The 26306-nt window shown below is 44.8% G+C and overlaps 1 protein-coding gene across 12 annotated transcripts in view; it reads left to right on the top strand.

Annotated features, from left to right (window-relative positions):
• Positions 1-26306, top strand: part of LOC146580351 (adhesion G protein-coupled receptor L3) — a 265146-nt gene that overhangs the window by 204240 nt on the left and 34600 nt on the right. For all 12 annotated transcript variants that reach the window (XM_085267042.1, XM_085267034.1, XM_085267033.1 and 9 more), the window contains 3 exons: positions 2621-2797; positions 18790-18999; positions 25149-25369. In XM_085267042.1, coding sequence (XP_085123168.1) covers positions 2621-2797; positions 18790-18999; positions 25149-25369 — 608 coding nt within the window. The remainder of the gene's footprint in view (positions 1-2620; positions 2798-18789; positions 19000-25148; positions 25370-26306) is intronic.

Below are 26306 nucleotides of genomic sequence, written 5' to 3'. Positions count from 1 at the left end.
AATATCCCTGTTTTGTCTGCAAACAGAGCCTTCAGCTATTACCGGAGATGTTGAGCAACCATAGCAGAATTGCGGCGGGTCTCGCGTGTGGGAGGGACCTGGAAGAAAGCTACAACAGCAGAAAAAAAAGGAAAAGGACCCAGAGCGCAGAGGGAGGGAGGGAATAAGAGAAAGGGACGATAGCTTATGGAAGTCAAAAATTAAGTGGTGGGGAAATGTCAGGGGGGCAATGTCAGCGCAGTTATTGCTCTGACTCACCTGCCTTAAGTGTAATTTGTCATTTGGACTGTAGATTCACTAATTTTACTGTTGCTCTAATGTTAGGGTACTGGCGCTTTTTATACCCTTTTCTAGCTCAGATCAAGTCATTTCAATAAAAAGTGCCCTTTTGGAAAAGCTTCTCCTGCTTGTAGTCCTGCAGTGTGCCAAGAGAGCCGCCTCGTCTTTTCCTCACGTAAATGTGCCCTCGCCAAAATAAAAAGATTTATTTTTAAAGCAAATCTCGTCCTCATGAGGGGCTGTACAGTTAATCGCATGATAGTCGTGATTATAATCTCGTCTTCCTCCGTTAATTAAATTTGATTGGTTGCATTATTATATATAGTATTGACTGTTGCATCAAATCGAGAGCTCCCTGTTCTTGTAAACCAAACAGAGGTGCTGCTGAATGAGCTCTTCGTTTAACGGGTCTCTATTTGCTTATTATATTCTGGTGTGATAAAACTGTAAAGACTGTGATATGTGAGTACTACTCTGCTCATTTACAACTCCATATGTTTGTTCTTGGATTGCTTTTGCTCTGGGTGGGATATATTAGTGAGCAAGTGAACATTTTGTCCTCAGTGTTGATCTGTTAGCAGCAGAAGAAATGGCCAACTGTAAACATTTGAGGGAGTTTGACAAGGACCAAACTGTGATGGCCGGCGCCAGTCTGCAGTGGTGATTATCTATCAAAAAGGGTTCCAAGGAAGTGTAGGGGGCTGCATAGCTGTAGACGAGTCAGGGTGCCCGTGCTGACCTCTGTTCACCACCAAAACCATCAACAATGGTCACGTGAGCATAAGAACTGGATGCAGTGGAAGGACGTGTCCTGCTATGTTGAATCGTGTGTGTTGCTTACCTGGGGAACACCTGACACCAGGATGCATTATGCAATGTGATGCTTCAAACCTCGGGTCGTGCCGTTAATGCAGATGTTACTTTGACACCACCTACAGAAGCACTGTTGTGGATCATGTGCACCCTTTCATAAAAACTGTATTCCCTGATAGTGGCCAGAAAGCAGAAATGGTTCAGGTATAATTTGAGGAGCACAACAACGAGTTTGAGGTGTTGATTTTGCCTCCAAATTCTGCAGATCTCGGTCCAATCGAGCATCTTTGGGATGTGCTGGACGAAGGAGTCGGATCCACAGATGTTCCACTTCACACCTTGCAGGATTTGTTGTTAACATCTTTGTGCCAAATACCACAGCAAAGCTTCAGGGGTCTCATGGAGTCCATGTCTCGACTGGTCAGGGCTGTTCTGGGAGTAAAATGGGAACCAGCACAGCATTAGGTATTGGTGTATTTATATGGGCCTTAGTACAGCTACAGTCCATCCACTGTGTGAAACAACTTGAGGTACATAGCAGCTTCATGTAAACCGAATCCAGCCACTGTATAGTGTAGGCATTACATTACTTCTATATTAGGCTTCCATACTAAATCCAAGGTACTTGTCTTATAGCTCTTCTAAGTTGAATCTAGCTCAACTTTGCCCTTGAAAATTAACATCTAAACCATGCGGTTTTGGATGACTGGTCTTCTGAGATGATGATGTGTCCTCTAGTTATGGTTTCGCTTCCTTGCCTCGCCACTTAATGGGACCAATTAAAGCCATTAATGGGACAGAGGGTCATCCTACCTCCTCTCCGTGTAATATTTAACGCAGGGTTTGGGTGTGTGAAGGGTAAACTCAATCAGCGGCAAATTTACATTCGCAGAGGATCAACGTTATTAGACTAATCACCCTGCAGCGTGTGAAACTATGAAAAGCTGCAGCATCGCCCAGCATCTCCAGCAAGAACGCAGACGCGTTTAACCTTGGAAGCTGAGGGTCGCTGTGGAAAGGATATCGTGCGTCTCTGTGTGCACGCTCGCTCTTTGTTTTCGTAGCTGCAAAAGAATTGGGCTCAAGAGGAAGAGGCTGTTGATGTGTCTATTTATCAGCAGCTGCGTTCTGTTGTGCTTGTCTGTTACTCAGCCTCGGTGTTGTGGGTGACTTTTATGAAATGGCGAGCAAGATGGCAGGGAGGCGTGCCCGTCATTAGGACCGGAGCCCGGCACAGACAGCAGTGGTGCCCATTAAGCTGTGGGGCAGCTCACTGTCACGCAGTGAAAGTTAAAGAGAAAGGTCAAAAAAGCACAATGGATGACAGGCAAGGGGGCCGCTTGATGCTTTATGACAGCAAAAACACCTGCTATTCACTTTACAATGGATATGGATTGCATTGGGGAGAAATTGGACCCTTTGTTTTTTTGAGGGATGTTTGCTCTGAAAATAAAAGTAAAGCAGAAATAAGCCAAGCAAATGTGCGATTAACTTCAAATCCCTTTGCTGTCTTTCCCCCTCCGAACAGCAATCTGAGGAGAACTTCAACCCCAACTGTTCGTTCTGGAGCTACAGCAAGCGAACCATGACTGGTTACTGGTCGACGCAGGACTGCCGCTTGCTAGGCACCAACAGGACACACACCACATGCTCCTGTACACATCTGACCAACTTTGCTGTCCTCATGGCTCACGTGGATGTAAAGGTGAGCCTGTTTTTTTTAACTTGTTTAATCCTCAGAAACACATTGATCCGTTGTGGTTTACACAAGCGACTCCTTCCGACGTGGTTTGCTGGCGATAAAAAGCTGGTTCACGTCGTATAAAGTTGATATCTACGTTGGAGTTTATTATATGTTTTATACTTGCTTTGCTTTTCAATTTAGCGGGTAATCGACTGCCAGCTGTTTTCTGACCTTCACAAGGCTTTTGTCTGCTAACATTTAAAGTACCCGCATTCATACGCTTTTAAACAATGACCCTGTGTCATTGATTGCAGCCATCTTAAATCTCCATTTGTGTGAAGTAACCCAATATGTGATGGCTCCACTGTGTTGTGTTGTTTTGGGTTTTGTGAGCAGCGGCTTTCAGAAATGCATTTTATGCTTTGCCTTCATAAATAATGATTTGTTTTTGGCCTTCAAGCCTTTGTTGAAGCTCTGTGAATGGGCCTTGGTCGATGTAGTGCTAAAAGACGTGTGTTTTCACCTGTCCTTGTACGGTCTCTCTCTTAAAAAACCTCACATGAGAGCTTCTCTCCACTTCAAAATTCCACTTTCGATTGTATTCCCGGAGGCAGTTAGCCTAGCGTAAAGACTGGAGGCTGCTATCCTGGCGTTGGACAAACTTAGAGGGGTTAATGGAAGCTGTACAAAAAAGTATAAAAGAATAGTGGAGTTGAGATTTTGGGTGACGTTAATACTGTGCATGTTGGAGCTGGCAAATAAAAAAACGTCTTTTTCCGTGTCCAGCCACGAAGGAAGCCATGTTTTAGTTCTGATGTTGACAGACAGCTTAATTATTTCTGTCACAGGAAGTTTAGGAGCTGACTGCTGACAGAGCAGAGTAGTTTTTGGTATCTGTTATGGCATCTGTCTCTTCAGAGTGTCTCTTATAATTCAGCGGCAGAAAAGAAATATACACTCTGTCTGCACCATTCCAGCTGGCCCCTGTCCATATAACCACTAGACCTTCCTTCACCTTCCCGTCTTTCCGAGTCTGATTCTATCTCGCTTTTTTATCGTAGTGACAGAGCATACATCTATGTTTTAAAAAACTAAACCATTATGCACATAATTTAAAAAGAAATGTTAAAAAAATGTTAAATCTTAAATGTAGAGGAATGTGGCATAACCTGAATTATTGAACATAGCTGACCAATACCACAGAATTAAAGTTATTAAGACTAATAAAAACATTTCTCTTGATATGTCAGTCATTCAGGTCTTGGTAGTCCTAAGTGTTTGAGCTGAAAGCAACTGGGCTTCTTTTATTGGTTCATGAAGACATTTGTACCCCTGTGAGGGGAGTTATTTTTGTCAAGGACATGTCCCTTAGTGCGCATATTAAACAAATATGTAAGACTTCCTTAATTCATGTTTGCAATATCACTAAAATTAGAAACGTGATGCTGAAAAACTAGCTTGTGCATTTATTACTTTTAGACTTGACTGTTGCAGTTCATTATTATCAAATCGCTCTACAAACTCCCTGAAAAGACTTCAGTTGATCCAAAATGCTGCAGAGCATATTCCTCCCATATTATATTCTGTTCACTGGCTCCTTCCCCTCACATACAACATCTTGAATAATCAGGCTCCATCTTATCTTAAAGACTTCATAGTATCATATTATCCCAACAGAGCACTTTCCTCTCAGACTGCTGGCTTACTTGTGGTTCCTAGAGTATTTAAAAGTAGATGTAAAAGAAGGCAGAGGCTTCAGCTTCTGTGGAAACAGCTCCCAGTTTGGATTCGGTAGACAGACACCATCTCTACTTCTATGATTAGGCTTAAAACTTTCCAGTTTGATAAAGCTCATAGTTAGTGTTGGATCAGGTCACCCCGAACCACCCCTTGGTTATCGCCCCACACCCAACTGGTCACAGCAGATGGCCGCCCGTCCCTGAGCCTGGTTTTGCCAGAGGTTTCTTCCTGTTTTTCATCCCTACTGTTGTCAAGCGCTTGCTTATAGGTGTCGTTGTTGGGGTTTTCTCTGTATTATTGTCGGGTCTTTACCTTAATATAAAGCGCACTACGATTAGGGATGGGAATTTCACGATTCCGATTCCATTTTCGATTCTGTTGAACGATTCGATTCTTTATCGATTCTTGTTTTTAAAAAAGGAGAACACACAGGCCGATTAGCTTAGAATTTTGTTTTATATCTTCTCTTTGAACAAGATAGAAATTTAGGAGTAACATGGCCTTACAAACCCAACAGTGAGATCTTAAGAGATCCACAGCCTACGGCTCTTCAATGGGGTGTCACAGGGTCCCCAGGAAAAAAATTGTAAATGTAAAATAATAAAATAAATATTCTTCAGTAGCAATAATTACAATTACAGAAGAATATCCAGTAATGTCTCTGCCATCATGGTCACCTAAATGCACACTAATGGCAGGTTTTGTAATAAGGCAGATCGCGCTAACATAATATGCACTGTTAGTTTACCTGCCGCATTAACGGAAGAGGACGTGCAAACGTTACCGCTGCTGCTGGGTTGAGATTCACGAGTCTGGAGCGGAATTAAAAACACGACATTCATTTAAGGTCATCGCGTGTTCTGTGAGCAAATGCTTTTGCATATTCGTAGTGTTTCCTCCCTGAAATGAAAAAGTATAACCAAACTTTTGAGCGTTTGTGCCACTTAGGCGCCATGTTTCCTGCCAGGTAAATGACGCTCCGCAACGTGGTGACGTCATTCGAGGCGACTGAAATCGATCGTTTGCAAAAATGGCAAACAATTCCAATTAATTGAAACAGTGGGAACAGGTTCTCAACAAGAACTGGTTTTCGATTCCCATCCCTAACTACGATGACTGTTGGTGCCATATAAATAAAATTGATTTTATATTTGCTTCACAACCAAGAGGCTTCTTTAGTTCTAAAAGCCATTGTGGTGTCCCAGGTTTTGAACATCTGGTGGGTGTGGGTCATTATGGTCACAGAAGCAAATGATAAAATTGACTTTATGAACTAGAAGAAGGGAAGGATGTTGTACCTTCAAACATTCTCAAGAAAAATATATTTTATGTGATTTATTAAATAAGAATAGCGATAAAGTTAATACTCTTCTGTCAACAAATTGTAGTATGCCAATCCCCCTGGCATCTGCAACTTCTTGTAGAGGTTTTCAACAGTTCTGACAACAGCTCGCTAAAAAAGTTTGACCACTTTTCCGAGCACAATTCCTTCAGATACAAGATGCCTGAGGGTTATGTTGCATGTACAGCCGGTTTCAAATCTCACCACAGGCTTTAAATAAAAAATTTTTTTACTGAGCAGGCCATTTCCTTAGCCCTCTCTTTCTTCCTTTTTTGCAACTATTCCTCAGTGAATGTGCTTGTGTTCTTAGGATCATTATGTGTTTCCGCTTTCAGGTTCAGCTTCAACTTTTGAATTTATTTTCAAGGACTCTTCATTATACTTCAGAATTCTTAGCGTTCGTCACCCGGGGGAGGCGTCCGTGTCAATGCCTCTCTGAAGACACGCCCGCATATCAAGAAGTCAAAGGCTATTCACTAGAAACGCTTCCTGTGCTCAGAGAAATGTTACGTTTAAAAATCTGTGTTTGCTGATGTGTGTTTCACAGAGAGAGTCGCAGCAAAGGCAGAGAAAGACCAGTGATTATAATGTTTAATGCAGATAATATCTCTTCTGGAATATTTTGGGGGCCTCTTTAGTTTCTCTTTGTCTCTTTGTGCTCAAAGGAAAGGTTGTTTTCTTTTTCCCGTCCACTCCAACAAGATGTAAGGGGCCATTTGTACATCTTTTTCACAATCTAGTACCAATTTCATGCATTTTCAAGGTTCTCCTCCCAAATAGCGGTTTTGGCATCTGAGGAGCACCGCAAAATTGCTGTGCCAAAAGTTGGAACTGCTAAATGGATATGGTAGACACTACTGCAACAACTTCTCCAAAAATTGGCAGGTGCAGCGTCCACCACGATTCTTATTCCCACTAAAATGACACCAACCTCTGCAAAGTATTGCTACGTAACATTTGATTCTCAATCCTATCAAAGTGATGGCTGCTTCTCAGACTGCAGTAGAATTGGCTCTCCGCCTGCACCACTCTTTCACTCTTTTTTCTTTTTGAAGCTTTGGGAATGTATTGGCAGGTTTCCTGCTGCTGTAGATGAAACAGGAAGCAGGAAACTGACATGTCATTATATTTGACACAAGCTACAGGTTGAGTCATCTTGTATTTTTCTGATACATCATTGTTTTTTTGCACGTGATCTTCACCAACCCTCTTTAAAAGATTAACCTATATTTTAATTAGGTAGCTTTTTGGAGAGAGCATAACTAAAAAAAAAAACTAAACTGCAAGCTGGAGGTGGTGGCTTTCCACACATCCAAATACTTTTTAAAATTAAAATAGTAGTCCATTAAATACGAGTTTCCTGTGCAGCAAATTTGAACCCACAAATAAAACAAACGCCGACTAAAGAAACGGGCAGAAACATTAAGAAGTAAAGCCTTTCATACACTGGAAGTGTAAAATCGTGATACAGCTTCAACTCCTGGATCAAACCATGAAATTTTCCCTGCTGCTGCTTTCTTGAGAGAATTCGATGAACCCAGAATCTCAGTTTCTTCCTTTTCTTGTGGAGAAATGTCTCGACCAGCTCGCCGTGGCTTGATGTCGACTTTTTTCACAGTGTTTTTTTTTTGTTGTTGTTGTTGTTTTTTTGTTAGGACAAATTTTTGGCAAAAATACAACATGTTCAGTTTGTATATATGTTACATGACAAGTTTGGATACAAAGTTTAGATATTAGAACACAGAGCAGCAATTCCTATTGAGACAGCACATCCCGAGCAGCGCAGGCACCCAGGAAGAGGATCTCACAGCAGGCCTCAAGCTGATGGAAAGCAGGCACACCTAAAATCCAGGAAGTACACCGGCTGGCACAACCAGGGCGCTGGCTCGTACACCCAATGGCATCTGCACCATATTGGTGGAGAATAGTCGTCAGTGATTGTTTTTGAAGGAGAAGGGTTCACACTGCACGTTGGAGTATCATGTAATACCATCATGTCCTATCTTTTGGCTCTCACGTGTCATAAAATGCTGTCTTTGTTTGGTGTTCTGCTTCTAAGGGTGATTTTTTAATAAGAGAAAGTGGCTAAGTCACCATGTTTTGGTTTTTTTTTTCTTCTCACTACACACATAACCCACACAGTCTTGTATGGTGTGGTTTACTTCTAGCTAGAGAGAGCCACTGTTTGTCACTCAGCAGCATGACTTTTGGACCCACTAAGCTCCCTGCAGGGTGAGTCTGGAATAGTGAGGGAGCCACGAAGAATGGGAGCCTTCACGCAATGAAAGCAAAGCAGCAGAAAAAAAGAGAAGAAAGGGATGCAGTAAAAGGAGCTCTTTCAGTCAAGGCAATCACTAACATTTTGGAAAGCTTGGCTTGCTTGTGGCACTGCGTTCAGCCGCGGAAAGTGGACAGTAGTTACACCCCGGCTTTGAGTGATAGTGTTTTTTTCCACCCTGCCCTATTCTTTATCTTTTCTACTTGTACGTTATAAAAGGCGGCTTGTTCCAAGGTGGCTCTGAATTGAAGCCACGGAGGCTTTTTATTTGACAAACTGTCACCGTGCTGGATCTGAATGGAGGGGGGGGAAAAAAATAGGCAGTGTGTGCACGCACGACTGGATGTGTGCAAGAAAGAGGCAGAGAAAGAAATTTCATAAACTGAAGAGACTATCTGTTTTTGTATCCATGGCAACAGGACATACCACTGCTCATCTTTGCATTGTTATTACTCATTACCCTCAGAGCCACAGATTGTTTTTGCCTTGTTTATTTCTCAGTAGCATCGCCAAAGCAAAAGGAGGGAAAAAAGAGAGGGAGATCGGCAAGTTGTAATTACAATTTTTCCTTTTGAGGACGGAGACTCACTGCAGTATCGCCATCATCATTAACACCCCCCCTCCATGCATGCACACTAGCCAGAAATAATGAGCCTTACATCCACAGACCTACACGTTGGGCCTTAATAAACTGTCATCGGTATCGGCGTTACATTTATAACCCCAAGTTATGATTGCATTCAAAATCTGCACGCGTCAAATTAGAAGAGGCGAAATGTTTCTGCTTGCCCGTCTGACATTATGAATGCTGTCATTTTTTGTCCTTGACAGCGGTTTGAAGTTGCTGCATGCTTTCGGATGTGCCCAGCAGAATTTCAATGTGGGCTTTCTTTGTTTTGTTTTTATGTTTTTTCCCGTAAAACTCAAATCTGGTTAAAAAAAAAATTAATACGCTGACTTCATTTTATTTTAATGTAGGGCTATTCCTCAAGTGATACATTGTTTCAAAATAGCAATCATAATACAATTTGTATGTAATTTTACTCGACACGTGATACAGTCTTTGGTGTCACTCCTTTTAGGCCAAGCATTTGTTACAAAAGCGATACATGTGCACTCTTTTACTTTTCGGTGTAAGAGTGACACATTGTAATCACGCTCAACTTGACCATGATGAGTGTGGTCAACGTAAATTTGTATCCACCACTGGAATCTACTGAACAGTATGCGTGGTTAGTAGACACTCTCAGCAGTTTATTCCAGACTGTCTCTCATTGGGATTCATTATTTTTGAAGTCAATTAGTTCCTTAGACTAATTCAGATATTGTGCATTCTGAATCACTGAAGAAAATGAGCAAGCCAGCACGCAGAGGCCCAACTGTTTCTAGTGCTTCTGGTCAAATGTTCCCAAAAGGGGCCCAATAATGCTTATTTCCATAGTCCACTGTAAGCGATTTGTTCACTGGGTATCACTTTGTAGATGACCACCCAATGCTACCACACACACTAAGGCTCCAGTTGACCCCTTAATATATTTACCAGCATGCCCTATGTCAGTCAGCAGTATCACTTTCATTGTCAGTTGTTTTATTTTCGCTCATTTCTCCAGCCTTTATTTGGCCCGTCGTAGCAGAATGTCAGTCACATGGTCTCTGGTTGTTGCTAGTTGCTCCGTGTGTAGACGCCGGTCTCCCCGGGCATCTGTCTGGAATGAAAAAAGCGTGTGTGTTTAAGACATAAAAGAAAAATGTGGGGCAGAAAAACATTGGAGGACAAATCGAATGTGCACAAATGTGCGTCGCCCTGCTAAGTAACACGGACGCCGTCCGACCGGGCCGCCCTTGCGCCGCAGTGAGTAAATTTCAGAGTAAATTACGTCTGCCCACTTTAGAGACCCTTACATGGAGTCCCATCAAGCCGGCTTGTTGTTGTAAGGCTAGGCGCAGAGGCACTGTAGATCACATCATTTGCCACCCTGCCTGGGCAGACCCCCCCTCCACCTGCAGTAAAAGGAACTTTTCAGCAGAGACTTTGTGTTTGGCGACGTCTCAGTCATCATCCACCTCCCAGAACAAAGAAATCATCCCGCAGTAAATCCATCACCCAGGTGTAGATACATTCCCTGCTCCTACTCTCGGTTTCTATAGCTTTGTCTCTTTTTCTCTCTTCTTCTTCCTTTGCTGTTTCTTTCTCTCTGACCGGGCCCCTCTTCAATTGAAGGTGAGATTGTGATGGATAGAGGCTGCAGTCGCTGCACAGCCAGCTAGCCCGGGAGACCTCGGGGTCCTCTCGCAATGCACCATGGCCGGTACCACCCACTGCATCGACGGCTCTGTCGCACGTCGGGCTGAAAACAAGACTAATGTGTCACGCACCGCACACCGCAGAGCATGCAAGCGCAAACATCGGCATCTGTTGACACCTTCTGCATAAGCGTCCTTCTAAAGTATAAGGAAATCAGCCTTAGCTTCACACGTCTCCTCTGTCTTGTCAGTAAGAGCATCCACTGTTGTTACAGGCTATAAGGGGAATGGGAAAACACAGATGAGCTCCCCTTTAAGAGACAATTACATGATAATAACTGATAATTTTATGAAGTTGCGCACAAATGAAGCTTGTAGTCAGTCATCTGCTGCCAGTCAATTCTTCACATCACTTCTTCCTTGCCACACTGTCAAACTCAGTGCTGTCATTATTGCTTTAGTCCAATCACCTTCTTGTCCACCTTCTTTGAGCCAATCAGCTTCCACTTTGCTTACTTTAAATCTCAATGCTCTTCCATCATTCTCCCTTTCATATTTTCTTCCTGCAACCCACCTCCTCTCAATCTCCATTTAACCAATGTCACTCATCCAAACTTCCATCTCCATCTTCACCACCACCAGCGTCTAGACCAATCTAAGTGCCCTAATTCCAGTCACCGTTGGGTTTCTGTTCTGCCACGATGGGTCATCGGACTCTAATCGCCAAATAGATTAATTAATTTCTCTGTCTTAATAAATCATGTTCAGTTCTTCCAAATGAGCTCTCCTCAATGAACTAAATTAAGGCCTCCTTGATTTAAGGAGTTAACACGCAGCGTATATGTCAGAAATGGGAGAAACGGGTAGCTGCGACTAAGATTATCACAAGGGCATCGAGCGCTGTCAGTGCTGTATGCGCTACCACTTAAGTTTGCTAATTTGGGTCTATCTGGCCACAGAGCTGATTCCTTTGACTGATTCTGCAATCCGAGCAGAGAAACGCCATTGGCCACATAAACAAATTAAAAGCGTTCTCACAGACGGCGTCTGCGTGTGAGAGATTACGCGTCGCTTGTATCTTTTCAGAACGATTGCAGAAAAGCTTTTGGAGGAATTGACGCAAATGAGTTTACTTTGATGAGACTTCGCAAGGATAACTCTAACCTTGAGATGCAACCCTCACTGAGCCTCAAGACATTCACCGCAATTAATAAATTCATTCTACTCAACTTCATAAAGAAGACAGGGTTTAGCTGCTTCTCATAGCAGCGCTGAGCTTGGACACCCCGTTAAAATTTCAAATGAATCATCTGACCGCCATAGTACTTGTTAGCACTGGCGGCTCCAGTTGGTTTTCGGTTACATGTTGCTTTGTTGTTGTATAAACCAATCTAGTAGGTCAGTTGGTCTCACTATTGAAGAATCAACATACGATTGCTAAGCGATGACGTATCAACCTGCTTCTGACTCCAAGCTCCTGCTGCGTTCATCAAGGCTGTTAGCTCTTTAATGTGTTGTAATGCTCTGTATCTTATTTTAGTTAGTATAAACAAGCCCCTGAAAACTGACTTTTTATTAGCCCTGTCCATGTGCTACACATCTTTAAGCTCAGTTTTTAAAACCTTAAGACGTAACTGCAACCAATGGGCTCAAAGTTTACCAGACACCAAATATTTAAATGCTTAAGAAAAGAGTCACTCTGAGGCTAATTAAGATTTCAATCGTGAGTTATCTAAACCATGCAGCAGCAGATTAATGACTAACCTTGTGCTCTGGATGGATCGTCTCAGGCGTTCTGGATGGAGACTATCTGAGACTGTCTGGATGGATCGTCTCAGAAGTTCCTGATGGCCAGAGATAAATGCAGTCATATGGCAGGAAAAACCCTAAACGTCGACCAAACTTCAGTCTACAGAACACCCGAGACCGGCGGTGTCGAACTCCAGGCAGGTTTTAGATACGTCCTCGATCCAACACAGCTGATTTAAATAGCTAAACTGCCCCCTCAACATGTCTTGAAGTTCTCCGGAGGCCTGGTAATGAACTAATCATTTGATTCAGGTGTGTTGACCCAGGGTGAGATCTAAAACCTGCAGGACACCGGCCCCCGAGACCTGGAGTTTGACACCCCTGGTCTCAGGTGTTCTCTCGACTGAAGTTTGGTCCGTGTTCAGTGTTTTTCCTGCCATATGACTGCATTTGTCTCCGTCAATCAGGAACAATCACATTAACTTCTGCTTAAGGGTAAATTTAACGCTCATCCCCCATACTCTCTATGCTAATATGTAACCATCTGCTTGCTAGTGGTAAATGCCAGAGGTGTGGACTCGAGTCACATGACTTGGACTCGAGTCAGACTCGAGTCATTAATTTTATGACTTTAGACTTGACTTGAAAAAATGTTGTAAGACTTGTGACTTGACTTGGACTTTTACACCAATGACTTGGGACTTGAATTGGACTTGAACCGGTTTACTTGAAAAGACTTGATATTTTACCCCAAATATAAAATTTAACATGCATATTATATAGAGATTGAAAATGTGACGTCATTCACGGGTAGAACCGCAAAGGATTCTGGGAACTCGTGGCAAGCGGTACTAGCGCACGCAGGCTTTCAATTAAAATCAGTTACACAGCGATAAAAAGAAACACAAAAATGTCAAGAAGCTGTTGTATTATTAACTGCAATAGCCGGTCGCATGACAGCCACGGGAAGCCGACGGGTAAAGAGATCGGTTGTTATCGGATTACGTCGTTGAAGAGAAATTGTTCGAGCCATGTTTCCAAAGTAACAAAGACGCGACGGATGGCCTGGATTGCAGCCATTCAAAGATCAAATATAACGTCCCAGAACACTCCAGCTCACAGGTTAGTCTGCTCCAAGCATTTACACAAAGGTCAGTCTGCTGTTGTAGTTAACATAATTAGTGATATAGGTTACAAGCAAGTCTGGCGCTGAACAGAAATTGTCGCGCTATGCTCCTTTATTTATTGTGCATAAATAGTGAATTGTCCTGACACAATATTGCGTTTCGCTTCTGTTATTATGGTACATTGACAAAAACATATACTTTTATTCACAGGATAAAACAGGTTTTTTGTATCACTAATTGCCCAGTACGATTACAGCATACAATATTATTGTCACTGCTACATTTCTGTGATGCTACCAGAAATTATTTCCACTGCTAATTAATTACCGTTGAGCTCAAAGGTCCTATTAATAAACGGTTAACGAATGTGTATTTATGACGACGATTTGTGAGACTGGTAAACTTATGATACGTACGATGGTCTTTACTTTCTACACGGTGCGTTTCAAGGTCCTGCACCCATCCGTCGGTAAACTGTACCTGGGCTTGTTGCAGTGACCTGAAGTTACTAAATTTCATGAGTGTATGCACTCACTCCAAGAACCGTATGATTATAAATATGCATATAAATATGCTAAGATGAGATAGCTGACTTCATCTAACTAGCAAATGTTGTCCAGGCTACGTTGGTGATACAGTTTTTTTTAATGTGTATGATATTTTTGTCATGCGATTTTAAAGCTGGTCCTACAACCGCATCCAAGAATAACATGCAGCTTATCTCAGAACTGTCGGTGAAAATTATTCTTGGAGCTAGGTTTAATTGAGCTGCATTTTAAAGAGGTGCAATTTCACAATTTGTGTATATTTTCTAAGTTCACTATTTTGTCATGTGTTGAGAAAAACACAGATTAAAAAATTACATGGTCTAATATTTACATTTAGCATAACTGCAACATTCTTTTTTCGTTTTTTTTTTTTAAAGACTCGAAAGGACTTGAAATTCAAAGTTTCAGACTTGTGACTTGACTCGGACTTTTACACCAGTGACTTGAGACTCGACTCTGACTTGCCTGACATTACTTGAGACTTGACTTGAGACTTGAGGATAAAGACTTGAGACTTACTTGAGACTTGCAAAACAATGACTTGGTCCCACCTCTGGTAAATGCAAAGTCAGAAGTTTTTTAATATAGGCTTAAACACCCCAGCTCAAAGAATATACACCTGTAGGCCATTATTTGCGTAGTAAATGTATGTGCTAAGATAAGCCCGTGTGAGCCATTGAGATAGTAGTAAGTGTCACTATTCCCAACAGACCAGTAAGTATAAATCAGTGACACATCCCACTGGATGATGGAGAGGGTGATATTTAGGCAACATTCATCACTGTCATTATAGAACATCTCCATGCTTACACCATCAGACAGCAACTATGATGATGCAGCCAAGGTTCGCCGTGTATTTTATGGAGCAACAAAGGAAGTATGGTACAGCACTGTACAAGAGAGCAGTGGTTCAAAATAAATCTATTTATATGTTTAAGGCGCAGATGGAGAGAAGAGAAACCATGTTAACTTCCATAGCAACTCAAAGTCACGCTTGGACGTTATATCATAGTTATTGTAGCCTAGAACACAGTGTGACATTCGGTGCATGTGCTGAATGTCAACTCCCGCTACGCGAGCCGGAATCTCTCTCCCCCTCTCTCTCTCTCTCTCCCGGCCCTTTTAAATGTGACGAATTTGCCGAGAGCCCTGATTCATGTGCCCTCTCCGAAACTGTTTCTCATCCCCGTGCAGATCATAAATCCTTGGTCATACCGTAGGTGAACTTGTCACATGACTCCCCGCAGTGGGGCCACTACCCCATAGCGCAACTGTCTGCCCTGCCTGACTGCGTTTCATGAGTCAGAGCCCAGCTCTGGAGGCATATGGGGAGATTTATGCATTTTAATTGGATTGGCTTCGTGGCCCCACAGTAAGAGCGGTTATTTGAGGTATGAAGGATTGACACTCTGCTCTTGTCACTGCTCCTTACCTCCTCCACATCATTTCAGAGGCTGGTTTCCGGCTTCTGACACAGGATTCAATTCAGTTTTATTTATATAGCGTAAAATCACAACCACAGTCCCTTCCGGGCACTTTATATTGTGAGGTAAAGCGCCTGCAATAACACAGAGAGAAAACTAAAAATGAAGCAAACCCTTTGAGCAAGCACTTGGCAACAGTGGGAAGGAAGAACTCAATTTTAACAGGTAGAAACCTCCAGAAAAACCAGCTCAGGGCGGGGCAGCTATCTGCCACGACTAGTTTAGGGGTGAGGGGAGGGAGACAGGACTCATGACACACTGTGGAAAAGAGTCAGAGAAGAATAACTAATGATTAAATACAAAGCGGTGTATAAAAACACAGAGGGTAAAAAATGTGAGGGACTCGGCGCTTAATTATGTCATCATAATTAAGCGCATGTGATGTGACGTCAAGTTAAGACGGCTCGGCCATTATTACCGATGCATTGTTGTGTGTGCCCTTTCGTGTAACACTGCTAGAGCTCCCACAAACCTTATTTTGTGTTGTGCGCACCCGGGCGTCTGTCTGGAATGAAAAAAGCGTGTGTGTTTAAGACATAAAAGAAAAATGTGGGGCAGAAAAACATTGGAGGACAAATCGAATGTGCACAAATGTGCGTCGCCCTGCTAAGTAACATGGACGCCGTCCGACCGGGCCGCCCTTGCGCCGCAGTGAGTAAATTTCAGAGTAAATTACGTCTGCCCACTTTAGAGACCCTTACATGGAGTCCCATCAAGCCGGCTTGTTGTTGTAAGGCTAGGCGCAGAGGCACTGTAGATCACATCATTTGCCACCCTGCCTGGGCAGACCCCCCCTCCACCTGCAGTAAAAGGAACTTTTCAGCAGAGACTTTGTGTTTGGCGACGTCTCAGTCATCATCCACCTCCCAGAACAAAGAAATCATCCCGCAGTAAATCCATCACCCAGGTGTAGATACATTCCCTGCTCCTACTCTCGGTTTCTATAGCTTTGTCTCTTTTTCTCTCTTCTTCTTCCTTTGCTGTTTCTTTCTCTCTGACCGGGCCCCTCTTCAATTGAAGGTGAGATTGTGATGGATAGAGGCTGCAGTCGCTGCACAGCCAGCTAGCCCGGGAGACCTCGGGGTCCTCTCGCAATGCACCATGGCCGGTACCACCCACTGCATCGACGGCTCTGTCGCACGTCGGGCTGAAAACAAGACTAACGCACCGCACACCGCAGAGCATGCAAGCGCAAACATCGGCATCTGTTGACACCTTCTGCATAAGCGTCCTTCTAAAGTATAAGGAAATCAGCCTTAGTTTCACACATACACATCTCCTGTATACAACATCTTGCCAGCCCCACTCCTCCCCCAATCCACCCCTCCAACATATACACAACGGCTCATCAGGCAGGAAAATCAAAAGAGCGCTCTCTCCAGACTCAAGGAGCACTGCGGCTGTTATTGTACCAGAGCCTGTTAATGATCAGCATCTGTTCCCCTCTCTGCTAGTATTAGCTGAGCTGCTACTAAACAAGGCTTCTTTGTGATTCTGCATCACCTAAGCTTCCTCAGCCTTACCTGACTCAGAAGTTGGTCTGTCACCCCCATCCTGGCTCGAACTCTTCTGCTGACCGTGCTCGAAAAGTTTGATTTTGAGACTCATCTGAGTGACGTATTAGGCATATGCCTCTTGTAGGGTGATTGCTCAGTGTATGCAAATATTTACTTGCTGCGCTGTAGCTCAAAGTCGTATGTTTAGTTGCTGCAGGCCAATGTATGCATGCACAGCCTTTGATAACAGACAGCTAGGTGGTTATATACAATGTCAGTGCTTGCACAGTTGGCTTAGTTTTTAGCTGTGGTCTTGTTAACAGCCCATCAATGCAAATTTACCGTCTGCACTTAAATGTAAGTGACATTTAAAATAATGCCTGTTTGATCTTCATTAGCATTCAGACGTAATCTTTAAGTCAAGACTCAAAAGTTCCACCCAGACATTTTTTTGACCCCCGTCAGGAGCGACAGCCGGCTGTGAGGTTGGCAGATTTCTTTTAAATTAACAGCCCACCTTTCAAACTTGCACTTTATCCCCTCCCCCCTCCTCTATTTATTTTTGAATCAATGCCCGGCAGTCCCGAGAAAGAGGACAATCCCTTCGGGAAATATAGAAGCCACAGTAGCTGATCGTTATGTTTTGATGCAGTAATTATGTTTAGTTATTAAATCAAGATGTTGCTCTCTGAACCACACGCTTTACATATAGATGGTGTCTGTTTTTGGAAAGTCTGCTTCTCCTCGCTGGTAGCGGAGTTATCAGAATAATGGCATTTTCCTTCTCCTGATTCCAGATGGGATTGCACTGGAAATCACTCATGCAGGCTTTGTTAGATGCTGTATCTTCGGAGCCACGGCTCACAACATTGCTCCAAGGCCCATCGGCCTTGTTAGCATGCTTTTATTAGCACTGACCATTATGTTTCAATTGAGTCTGTTTAATGGGATTTTGAATGGTACATTATTTAGCTTTCACTCTTAGTAGATGGTTATAATTGAAATGAAATGCCAGTGAACAGAGTTTGGAATGAAAGAAGATAATGTTCCTCTACCGTTAGCTGTTTTAGCCATTTGTCCATTACGTTTAGCTAACTTTCAGCTAAATGTTTCAGTGTGTCAGGTGTTACAGCCGACTCTATGTGGAAATAAATTAAATAAGTGTAACGGTTGGGACGTTATTGAGAAGTGTTTGAGGCATCACCGGTTTGTTTGGGTTTTTGGTTCGTTCTAACTGAGATCAAATAACTCAACCATCCTGCAGATTCTGCTGTTTTAGTCGACTTTGCCTTTTCCTACTCCTGTCCAATCATCCCTTATGTGCACTTGCCTTTTATGGGCTGATGTAAATTCCCTTTCGTGACTACAGGAGAATAACTGTTGATTCTTATCTCTACCGCTAAAGCCTGAATTTACTGTCAGCAAACGGCTTTTTAGTGCCCAAAACTGGCTGTGGTGGCAAATTACTTTGTGAAAAGGGCAAATTATCTAAAAGCAACAGTGAAAGTCATTGACCATGTAGTGGTTTGATTGAATTCCTGTTGTGCTGGTCTACGACACCTGTGGCCCTTTGCGCGGCTCACTTTGTTTCACTTTGTTGCCCGACCAAAATGAAACAACGGGGGGGGGGCATTTTAAATTGATTCACACTGACTAATTCATGATTCATTTCTGCCACCTGTGGCTTGTGGGTAGTGGTTTATTGGCTGGTGGAGTGAATGCACTTTACCCCACGAAACAATAATGAAAATAAAAGCTTCAGGATTGTCGCTGGTATTCACGGTTATTGTTGTTGTTTTCACCACAGATTTTTTTTGTCTTGCCTTTACCAGTAAAATCTATATCGATATAAAAGAAGCGGTCTTGGCAAACATCAAAATGCTTCTTGAGAAGATGAAAAATAACTCAAAATTTCTTTGTTTTGTGTTGTTTTTTTTCTTTGATGACATGACCAACAGTGGACTGGCCTTGGTTTTATCGGTTTCTCTCATCACTTTTGTTGCAGAACACCAACCCTGTTCACGAAATGCTTCTAGACGTCATTACTTGGGTTGGCATCCTCCTGTCGCTGGTCTGCCTGCTCATCAGCCTTTTCACCTTCTGCTTCTTCCGTGGCCTCCAGAGCGATCGCAACACCATCCATAAAAACCTGTGCATCAGTCTGTTCATTGCCGAGTCCCTCTTTCTGGTGGGGATAAATCGGGGTGACCAGCCGGTAAGATTATCACAACGTTGCTTTATTTCTTTGTTGTGTGCTCGCAGTTAGAATGCAGATCAAGCTAGGACACATCAATGATCAATATAAGATGTTTCAAAATGTTAATAATCGATAGTTATGTTTTGTGTAATAAGTGAGCAATGATGTTGAATTCGGTGTGATGGTGGGAGGATTTTATTCATCTTGTACATAATTATCATTCTGTTCAAATTTCCAGTGTTCACACTGTAAGCGACAAGCTTTATTAATAGCCAAGCACAGGTAGCAACAGTACTCTGCAAAGGTCTTGAGCCACCCCTCATTTCTGAACAATATTTCGCCTGACTTTCTGAGGGTATTTAAAAGTTTTTCCACCACTTGATAAGGCCAAAATAAGAAGGCAGGCCTAAAAAAAGTTGATGAACAGTTGATGAAGAGGGCCTGAGAGATGCATCCGACCCTCCTGAGGATTTCAGGAGCGGTTTTGTATCATAGATAGGCATGTGTGAAACAAGATGTAGGCTCTGTTATGATTTCCGTCGGTGTTGTTAGGCATCTTCTAAAAAAACTAATAGAATTATGAATGTAGAAATCCATCTGCAACTTAAAATGCTATCTGGAAAGCATCCCAAAATTTTGGGATCATCTGGAACTGATCCTAAAAACACAGCCAATGCAGGAAAAACATACCTGGATAGAAACTGGAACTATCTCTGGAACTATGACTGATATATCTATCAGTCATGGATTGGCCTCCCCATAGCTTGGACCTCAACATTATTGAAGCAGTGTGGGATCATTTGGACAGACAACAGAAGAGCTTTGACCTAACTGACTAATAGTTTTCCTTCTCTGTTGAAGAATAAAGGTGAGCCATACCAGATATTGACTTTCAGGCTTTATAGAGTTATAGACTCTGCTTTTGCCTTGTATATTCTATTTCCATGTATGTTTCAGTAAGTCACTTCCCATTTTCCTTGTAAAATATAAAGAAATGAAGGGTGGCTCAAAGCCAGTGTGTTTCTGCGGACATGAACTCTTACGACTGATACTTCACATTATCACTGAAGCACTGAGGTCCATCCATCCATCCATCGTCATCCGCTTTGTCCGGGGTCGGGTCGCGGGGGCAGCAGCCTAAGCAAAGAGGCCCAGACCTCCCTCTCCCCAGCCACCTCCTCCAGCTTGTCCGGGGGAATACCAAGGCGTTCCCAGGCCAGCCGAGAGATATAATCTCTCCAGCGTGTCCTGGGTCTGCCCCGGGGCCTCCTCCCGGAGGCGCCCAGGGGGCATCCTTGTCAGATGCCCGAACCACCTCAGCTGGCTCCTTTCGATGTGGAGCAGCAGCTGCTCTACTCTGAGCCCCTCCCGGATGGCCGAACTTCTCACCCTATCTCTAAGGGAGAGGCCAGCCACCCTTCGGAGGAAGCTCATTTCTGCCGCTTGTATCCGCGATCTCGTTCTTTCGGTCACTACCCACAGCTCGTGGCCATAGGTGAGGGTAGGGACGTAGATCGACCGGTAAATTGAGAGCTTCGCTTTTACACTCAGCTCCCTCTTCACCACGACGGACCGGTGCAACGTCCGCATTACTGCAGCTGCAGCCCCAATCCGTCTGTCGATCTCCGGCTCCCTTCTCCCATCACTCGCGAACAAGACCCCGAGATACTTGAACTCCTCCACTTGGGGCAGGAACTCATCCCCGACCCGGAGTGGGCACTCCACCCTTTTCCGGCTGAGAACCATGACCTCAGATTTGGAGGTGCTGATCCTCATTCCCGCTGCTTCACACTCGGCTGCGAACCGTTCCAGTGCGAGCTGGAGGCCTTCACCCGATGAAGCCAACAGAACCACATCATCTGCAAAAATCAGAGATGAGATTCTGAGGCCACCAAAGCGAAAGCCCTCTGCCACTTGGCTGCGCCTAGAAATCCTGTCCATAAAAATTATGAACAGAACCGGAGACAAAGGGCAGCCCTGGCGAAGCCCATCACCCACCGGGAACGAGTCCGACTTATTGCCGGCAATGCGAACCAAGCTCTTGCAACTGTTGTATAGGGATCGAATGGCCCGTAGCAATGGGCCAGACACCCCATATTCCCGCAACACCTCCCACAGGACACCCCGAGGGACACGGTCGAATGCCTTCTCCAAGTCCACAAAACACATGTAGACTGGTTGGGCAAACTCCCATGCACCCTCAAGTATCCTGGAGAGGATAAAGAGCTGGTCCAGTGTTCCGCGACCAGGACGAAAACCGCATTGTTCCTCCTGTATCCGAGGTTCGACTAACGGACGAACTCTCCTTTCCAGCACCCTGGCATAGACTTTCCCAGGGAGGCTGAGGAGTGTGATCCCCCTGTAGTTGGAACACACCCTCCGGTCCCCTTTCTTAAAGATGGGGACCACCACCCCGGTCTGCCAGTCCACAGGTACTGCCCCTGATCTCCACGCAACATTGCAGAGGCGTGTCAACCAGGACAGCCCTACAATGTCCAGAGCCTTCAGGAACTCGGGGCGGACCTCATCAACACCAGGGGCTCTGCCACCAAGGAGTTGTTTAACTGCCTCAGTGACCTCGCCCCCGGAAATTGGCGGGTCATTCCCCTCATCCCCAGACTCTGCTTCCTCCTCGGAAGACGTGTCAGTGGGATTAAGGAGGTCCTTGAAGTATTCCTTCCACCGCCTGACAATTTTCTCAGTCGACGTCAGCAGCGCTCCGCCAGCACTATACACAGTGCAGGTAGAGCACCGCTTTCCCCTCCTGAGACGTCTGACGGTTTGCCAGAATCTCTTCGAGGCAGTCCGAAAGTCTTTTTCCATGGCCTCTCCGAACTCCTCCCACACCCGAGTTTTTGCTTCAGCCACTGCCCGAGCCGCATTCCGCTTGGCCTGTCGATACCTGTCGGCTGCCTCCGGAGTCCCACAGGCTAACCAAGCCCGATAGGACTCCTTCTTCAGCCTGGTGGCTCCCTTCACCTCTGGTGTCCACCATTTGGTTCGGGGATTACCACCACGGCAGGCACCCACCACCTTGCGGCCGCAGCTCAATGCAGCAGCTTCGGCAATGGAGACGCTGAACATGGTCCATTCGGACTCAATGTCCCCGGTCTCCCTCGGAATGCTGTTGAAGCTCTGCCGGAGGTGTGCGTTGAAGATCTCGCGGACTGGGGCCTCTGCTAGACGTTCCCAGCACACCCTCACTACGCGTTTAGGTGCACCAGGTCTGTCCAGCGTCCTCCCCCGCCACCTGATCCAACTCACCACCAGGTGGTGATCAGTTGACAGCTCAGCCCCTCTCTTTACCCGAGTGTCCAGAACATATGGTCGCAGGTCTGCTGATACGATTACAAAATCGATCATCGACCTACGGCCTAGAGCGTCCTGGTGCCACGTGCACTTATGGACACTCTTATGTTCGAACAGGGTGTTCGTTATGGCCAAGCTGTGGTTAGCACAGAAGTCCAATAACAGAGCACCGCTCGGGTTCAGATCAGGGAGGCCGTTCCTCCCAATCACGCCCCTCCAGGTCTCGCTGCCGGCAGCAAGCCGAGGGGATATTAGGATACCCACCCCAGCCCGCCGCCTCTCACCAGGGGCAACTCCAGACTGAGACAGAGTCCAGCCCCTCTCCAGGAGACTGGTTCCAGAGCCCAAGCCATGTGTAGAGGTGAGCCCGACTATATCTAGCCGGTACCTCTCAACCTCACGCACTAACTCAGGCTCCTTCCCCACCAGAGAGGTGACATTCCATGTCCCTATTGCCAGTCTTGGCAGCCGGGGGTCAGTCCGCCAGGGCCTCCGCTCCTGGCCGCCACCCGACACACAATGCACCCGACCCCTATGGCGCCTCCTGCGGGTGGTGGGCCTGCGGGAGGATGGGCCCATGTCTCCTCTTCGGGCTGTGCCCGGCCGGGCCCCATGGACTAAGGCCCGGCCACCAGACGCTCGCCCTCGGGCACCCTCCCCGGGCCTGGCTCCAGGGCGGGGCCCCGGTGACCCTATCCCGGGCAGGGTAAACTGTTCCCTCGGTGTCCTTTTTCATAAGGGTCTTATGAGCACTGAGGTGCAACATCAAATGCCTGCTCTTCCCTCATTCTTGTTCTCTTAGATGTCTCTTCCTGTTAAAGGAAGTTCTTCCTCCCCACCTCTCACCAAGTGCTTTCTCTGGAGTATTTGCCTTATAGTATAAATCACGCTGAGATGACTGTTGGTGTTGTTGTTCCCAGAATTTCTTATGAACAAAAGGTCATCTAATTCCTCAAACACTGAAACCAGTTTCCTCAGTATATCGGTTTTGCCGATAGACGTACCTTTAAAAGTGGAAAACCTGCCTGATGCGAATGTGTCTGCCATCTCCTAGTCCATGGAGGCATTCAGGTAGAAGTGATTCAAACAGCTAAAAGCCACTCTTTTTATTGTAAAACCGGAGCGATGCATTTAAATTGCCTCGATGAATCGCCTGTGAGGTACGTCCACTGTCTTCTTCCCAGTTTTAAGAGCCTAAAATGTTTTGAGAAAATATAACCTTTGGCGTCCTGTGGTGCTGTGAGTGCTGCTTCCCAGCGAGTGTCAGTGGCCGCGGACTCTTCAGCCTCTGCCGGGCTCGGTGAGACGAAACAGCGAAATAAAAGAATCGGATGCTTCTTATTCAACAAATGCTCCCACCTATGGTTGTGCCGAAGCAAACACATACTTGAAAGTGCACTCACATACTCGCACAGCAACACCTGCCAACTCGCTGTCACATTCTCATATCTCGATCGCTGTTATATTATATGCATTCGCCAGCGTGAATTCATCCATTCACCCCCACAACCAGCCTCCTGTTGCAGTTTTTCAATTTGCAAACACTTCAGACTAATCTGGATTAAGCTGTTCAATGCACTAAACCTCCTCCTAGTATAATAACTGTAGTTTGGATGGCATTACTTTCCTCAAGAGCTCAGCTGGGGTAGCAGGTGGAGGCTTGCTGTCACTGTACAGTCATCTTCAAGTGTGCGTGTGTTCTCGACACTCATACGGGAGACAAATGCAGAGTCATTACACGTGTACAGGTTGGCAGAGGGATTTTTTTTAATTTCCTCCCACAGCTTCTCGCAATCACGGCATTTCTACTTGCTAATGAGCCAGAGTACACAGTTAGCTTTGCGTTCCTGGGGCACAGACACTGGAATGCACATTATTGCAAACAGTCTTCGTAATAATTTGATCTATTTATTGTCATTGTTTTTATCATAATAGCCCGTCCTCCCATGCTAGTTCACGGCTGGGTTACAAGTGCAGAAAAATGATGATGTCTCGCAGAGAAAGAAAGGAAGTGCCTTTACTTTCTAGCCTCGAGCAATCAAAGCAGATTGATATTTTGCTCTTTAAATATCATTAAAGCTATCAGAACTAAAATAAGCCTCCTAGTTTAGCTCAACTCCCTGTGAAGTTGAAGATAATGCTTTTAGCCCCCCCTGCTTCTATAACATTTTATGGGCACGATTCACAGCTCAGCTGTAAGATCGCTCTCCTGGACCGCAATTAATGTCCACTCAACCTTTTAGTAATTTAATTGAATCCATTTCAGTGACAAAATACACTAGTTATGGTCAACTGTGCCAATGATTAGATGAGTCTATGTAAGTACTGTATCTTATTATTGTTAAGAAGCGCGTAGGCGTGTGCATACATGCGAATGACAATCTATGCCTTCCACATCTGGTCCGGACAGCTCTCTTGTCAGCTCGGAAAGTTTGGAAGCACATTATCTGCTCGTACCTGGCCGTAGCGTTGCTTCAAATGGCTCTTGGACTGCTGACTTCACTCCGTCATATCTCTCTTTCATCCATGCCAGCTGCAGCAAACAAGAGCACATGGGCTCAGTAGCTGCAGCGTTTCCTCTGCCAGTCACACAGGCAAACATCCAGTCACTTCAGCCAAACAAAGCTTAGCAATGCTAATTGTTAGAAAGGTACGAGCACGGAGAGGTCAAAAAACGCTGCTCGTTTGCCGGCACACCTTGCCACAGTTGCTGTGCCTTGCAGCGTGACATTTAAATCTTTCAGGAAATTGGTAAAACAGCCAAGAGCGAGTGAAGCTTGTCTGTTTTTTTTGTTTTGTTTTTTCCATTCCCTATTTACCGCTCTCTCTTTCTCTCTGTCACCACTAAACCTTCCCAGATTGCGTGTGCTGTTTTCGCCGCCCTCCTCCACTTCTTCTTCCTGGCAGCGTTCACGTGGATGTTCCTAGAGGGCGTGCAGCTCTACATCATGCTGGTGGAGGTGTTTGAGAGCGAGCACTCACGGCGACGCTACTTCTATCTGGTGGGCTACGGGGTCCCAGCGCTAATTGTGGCCGTTTCAGCTGCGGTGGACTACCGCAGCTACGGCACCGACCGAGTGTGAGTACATGTGGAGCGAGCGTGTGAGCAAAACTGCCACATTTCTTCAGATGAATTGGATTTTCTTTCTTTACGAAATTCCCACAAAGATAATATTTTGACATCTTTTTAAGACCATAATGGAAAATACTCTTGCTTGGATTTAATCATTTATTGTATATGGGCAGCTTCTAAGAGAGGGCAATATTCTGCAGGTCTTTCTGGGGATGAAATCAATATAAAAATAAAACCCATTACACATCCAGATCAGTGTATTTTGCAATTTTATTTAATGTTAAGCTTTAAAACTACTGCAGCTCTTAATACAAAGACTCATTTTTACACTAGAGGCATGACAGATGTGGGTGTTTTCCAAGTCGTAAAACCTCCGGGGCTGAAAAATGAAGCCAAAAAGTGTCGTTTCCAAAGTTACTCGACCCATAAAATCCAGAACTTGACATGGGAAACACTTGATTTTACATCGTAGACAAAATGGGTTTGAGCTCTATAGCTAATTTCCTCCATAATATGACGGCTGTATATCATGTGCAGTGAGTATTTCCATCTATCCTCCTCTTGTTTCTCCCGCGTATCCAAGCCAATCCAGTGGAGCCTATCCCAGCTGTCATAGGGCGAGAGGCGGGGAATGCCCCGGACCGGTTGCCACTCTGTCGCAGGGCTAACACACAGAGGCAGACAACTCAAAATCAAACCTATATGAATCACCAGTTAACCAAACCCCACTAACTGCATGTATTTGGACTTGTCTGCCCCTCCACCACATTCTTGAAGTTCGCTGTTTGACCTCTCAGGTCATCAGTGGTCCTGTTCTTTAAAACAAGCTGCTGACCTGAGATCAATTACACCTCTACCAAGATTCAAATACAGACCTTCTTGCTCACACAGGCCTGCACTCAGTAGCTCTCATGCAGTAGTTTTTATGTTTATCTTCTGTGTT

This window comes from Mchenga conophoros, linkage group LG3 (assembly GCF_057382185.1).
Source record: "Mchenga conophoros isolate Kocher_MC1m ecotype Shallow Benthic linkage group LG3, M_conophoros_male_GT1.1, whole genome shotgun sequence".
Lineage (NCBI taxonomy): Eukaryota > Metazoa > Chordata > Actinopteri > Cichliformes > Cichlidae > Mchenga > Mchenga conophoros.
Note: the sequence above shows the minus strand (reverse complement) of the source record. Positions and strands in the feature narration are given on the sequence as shown.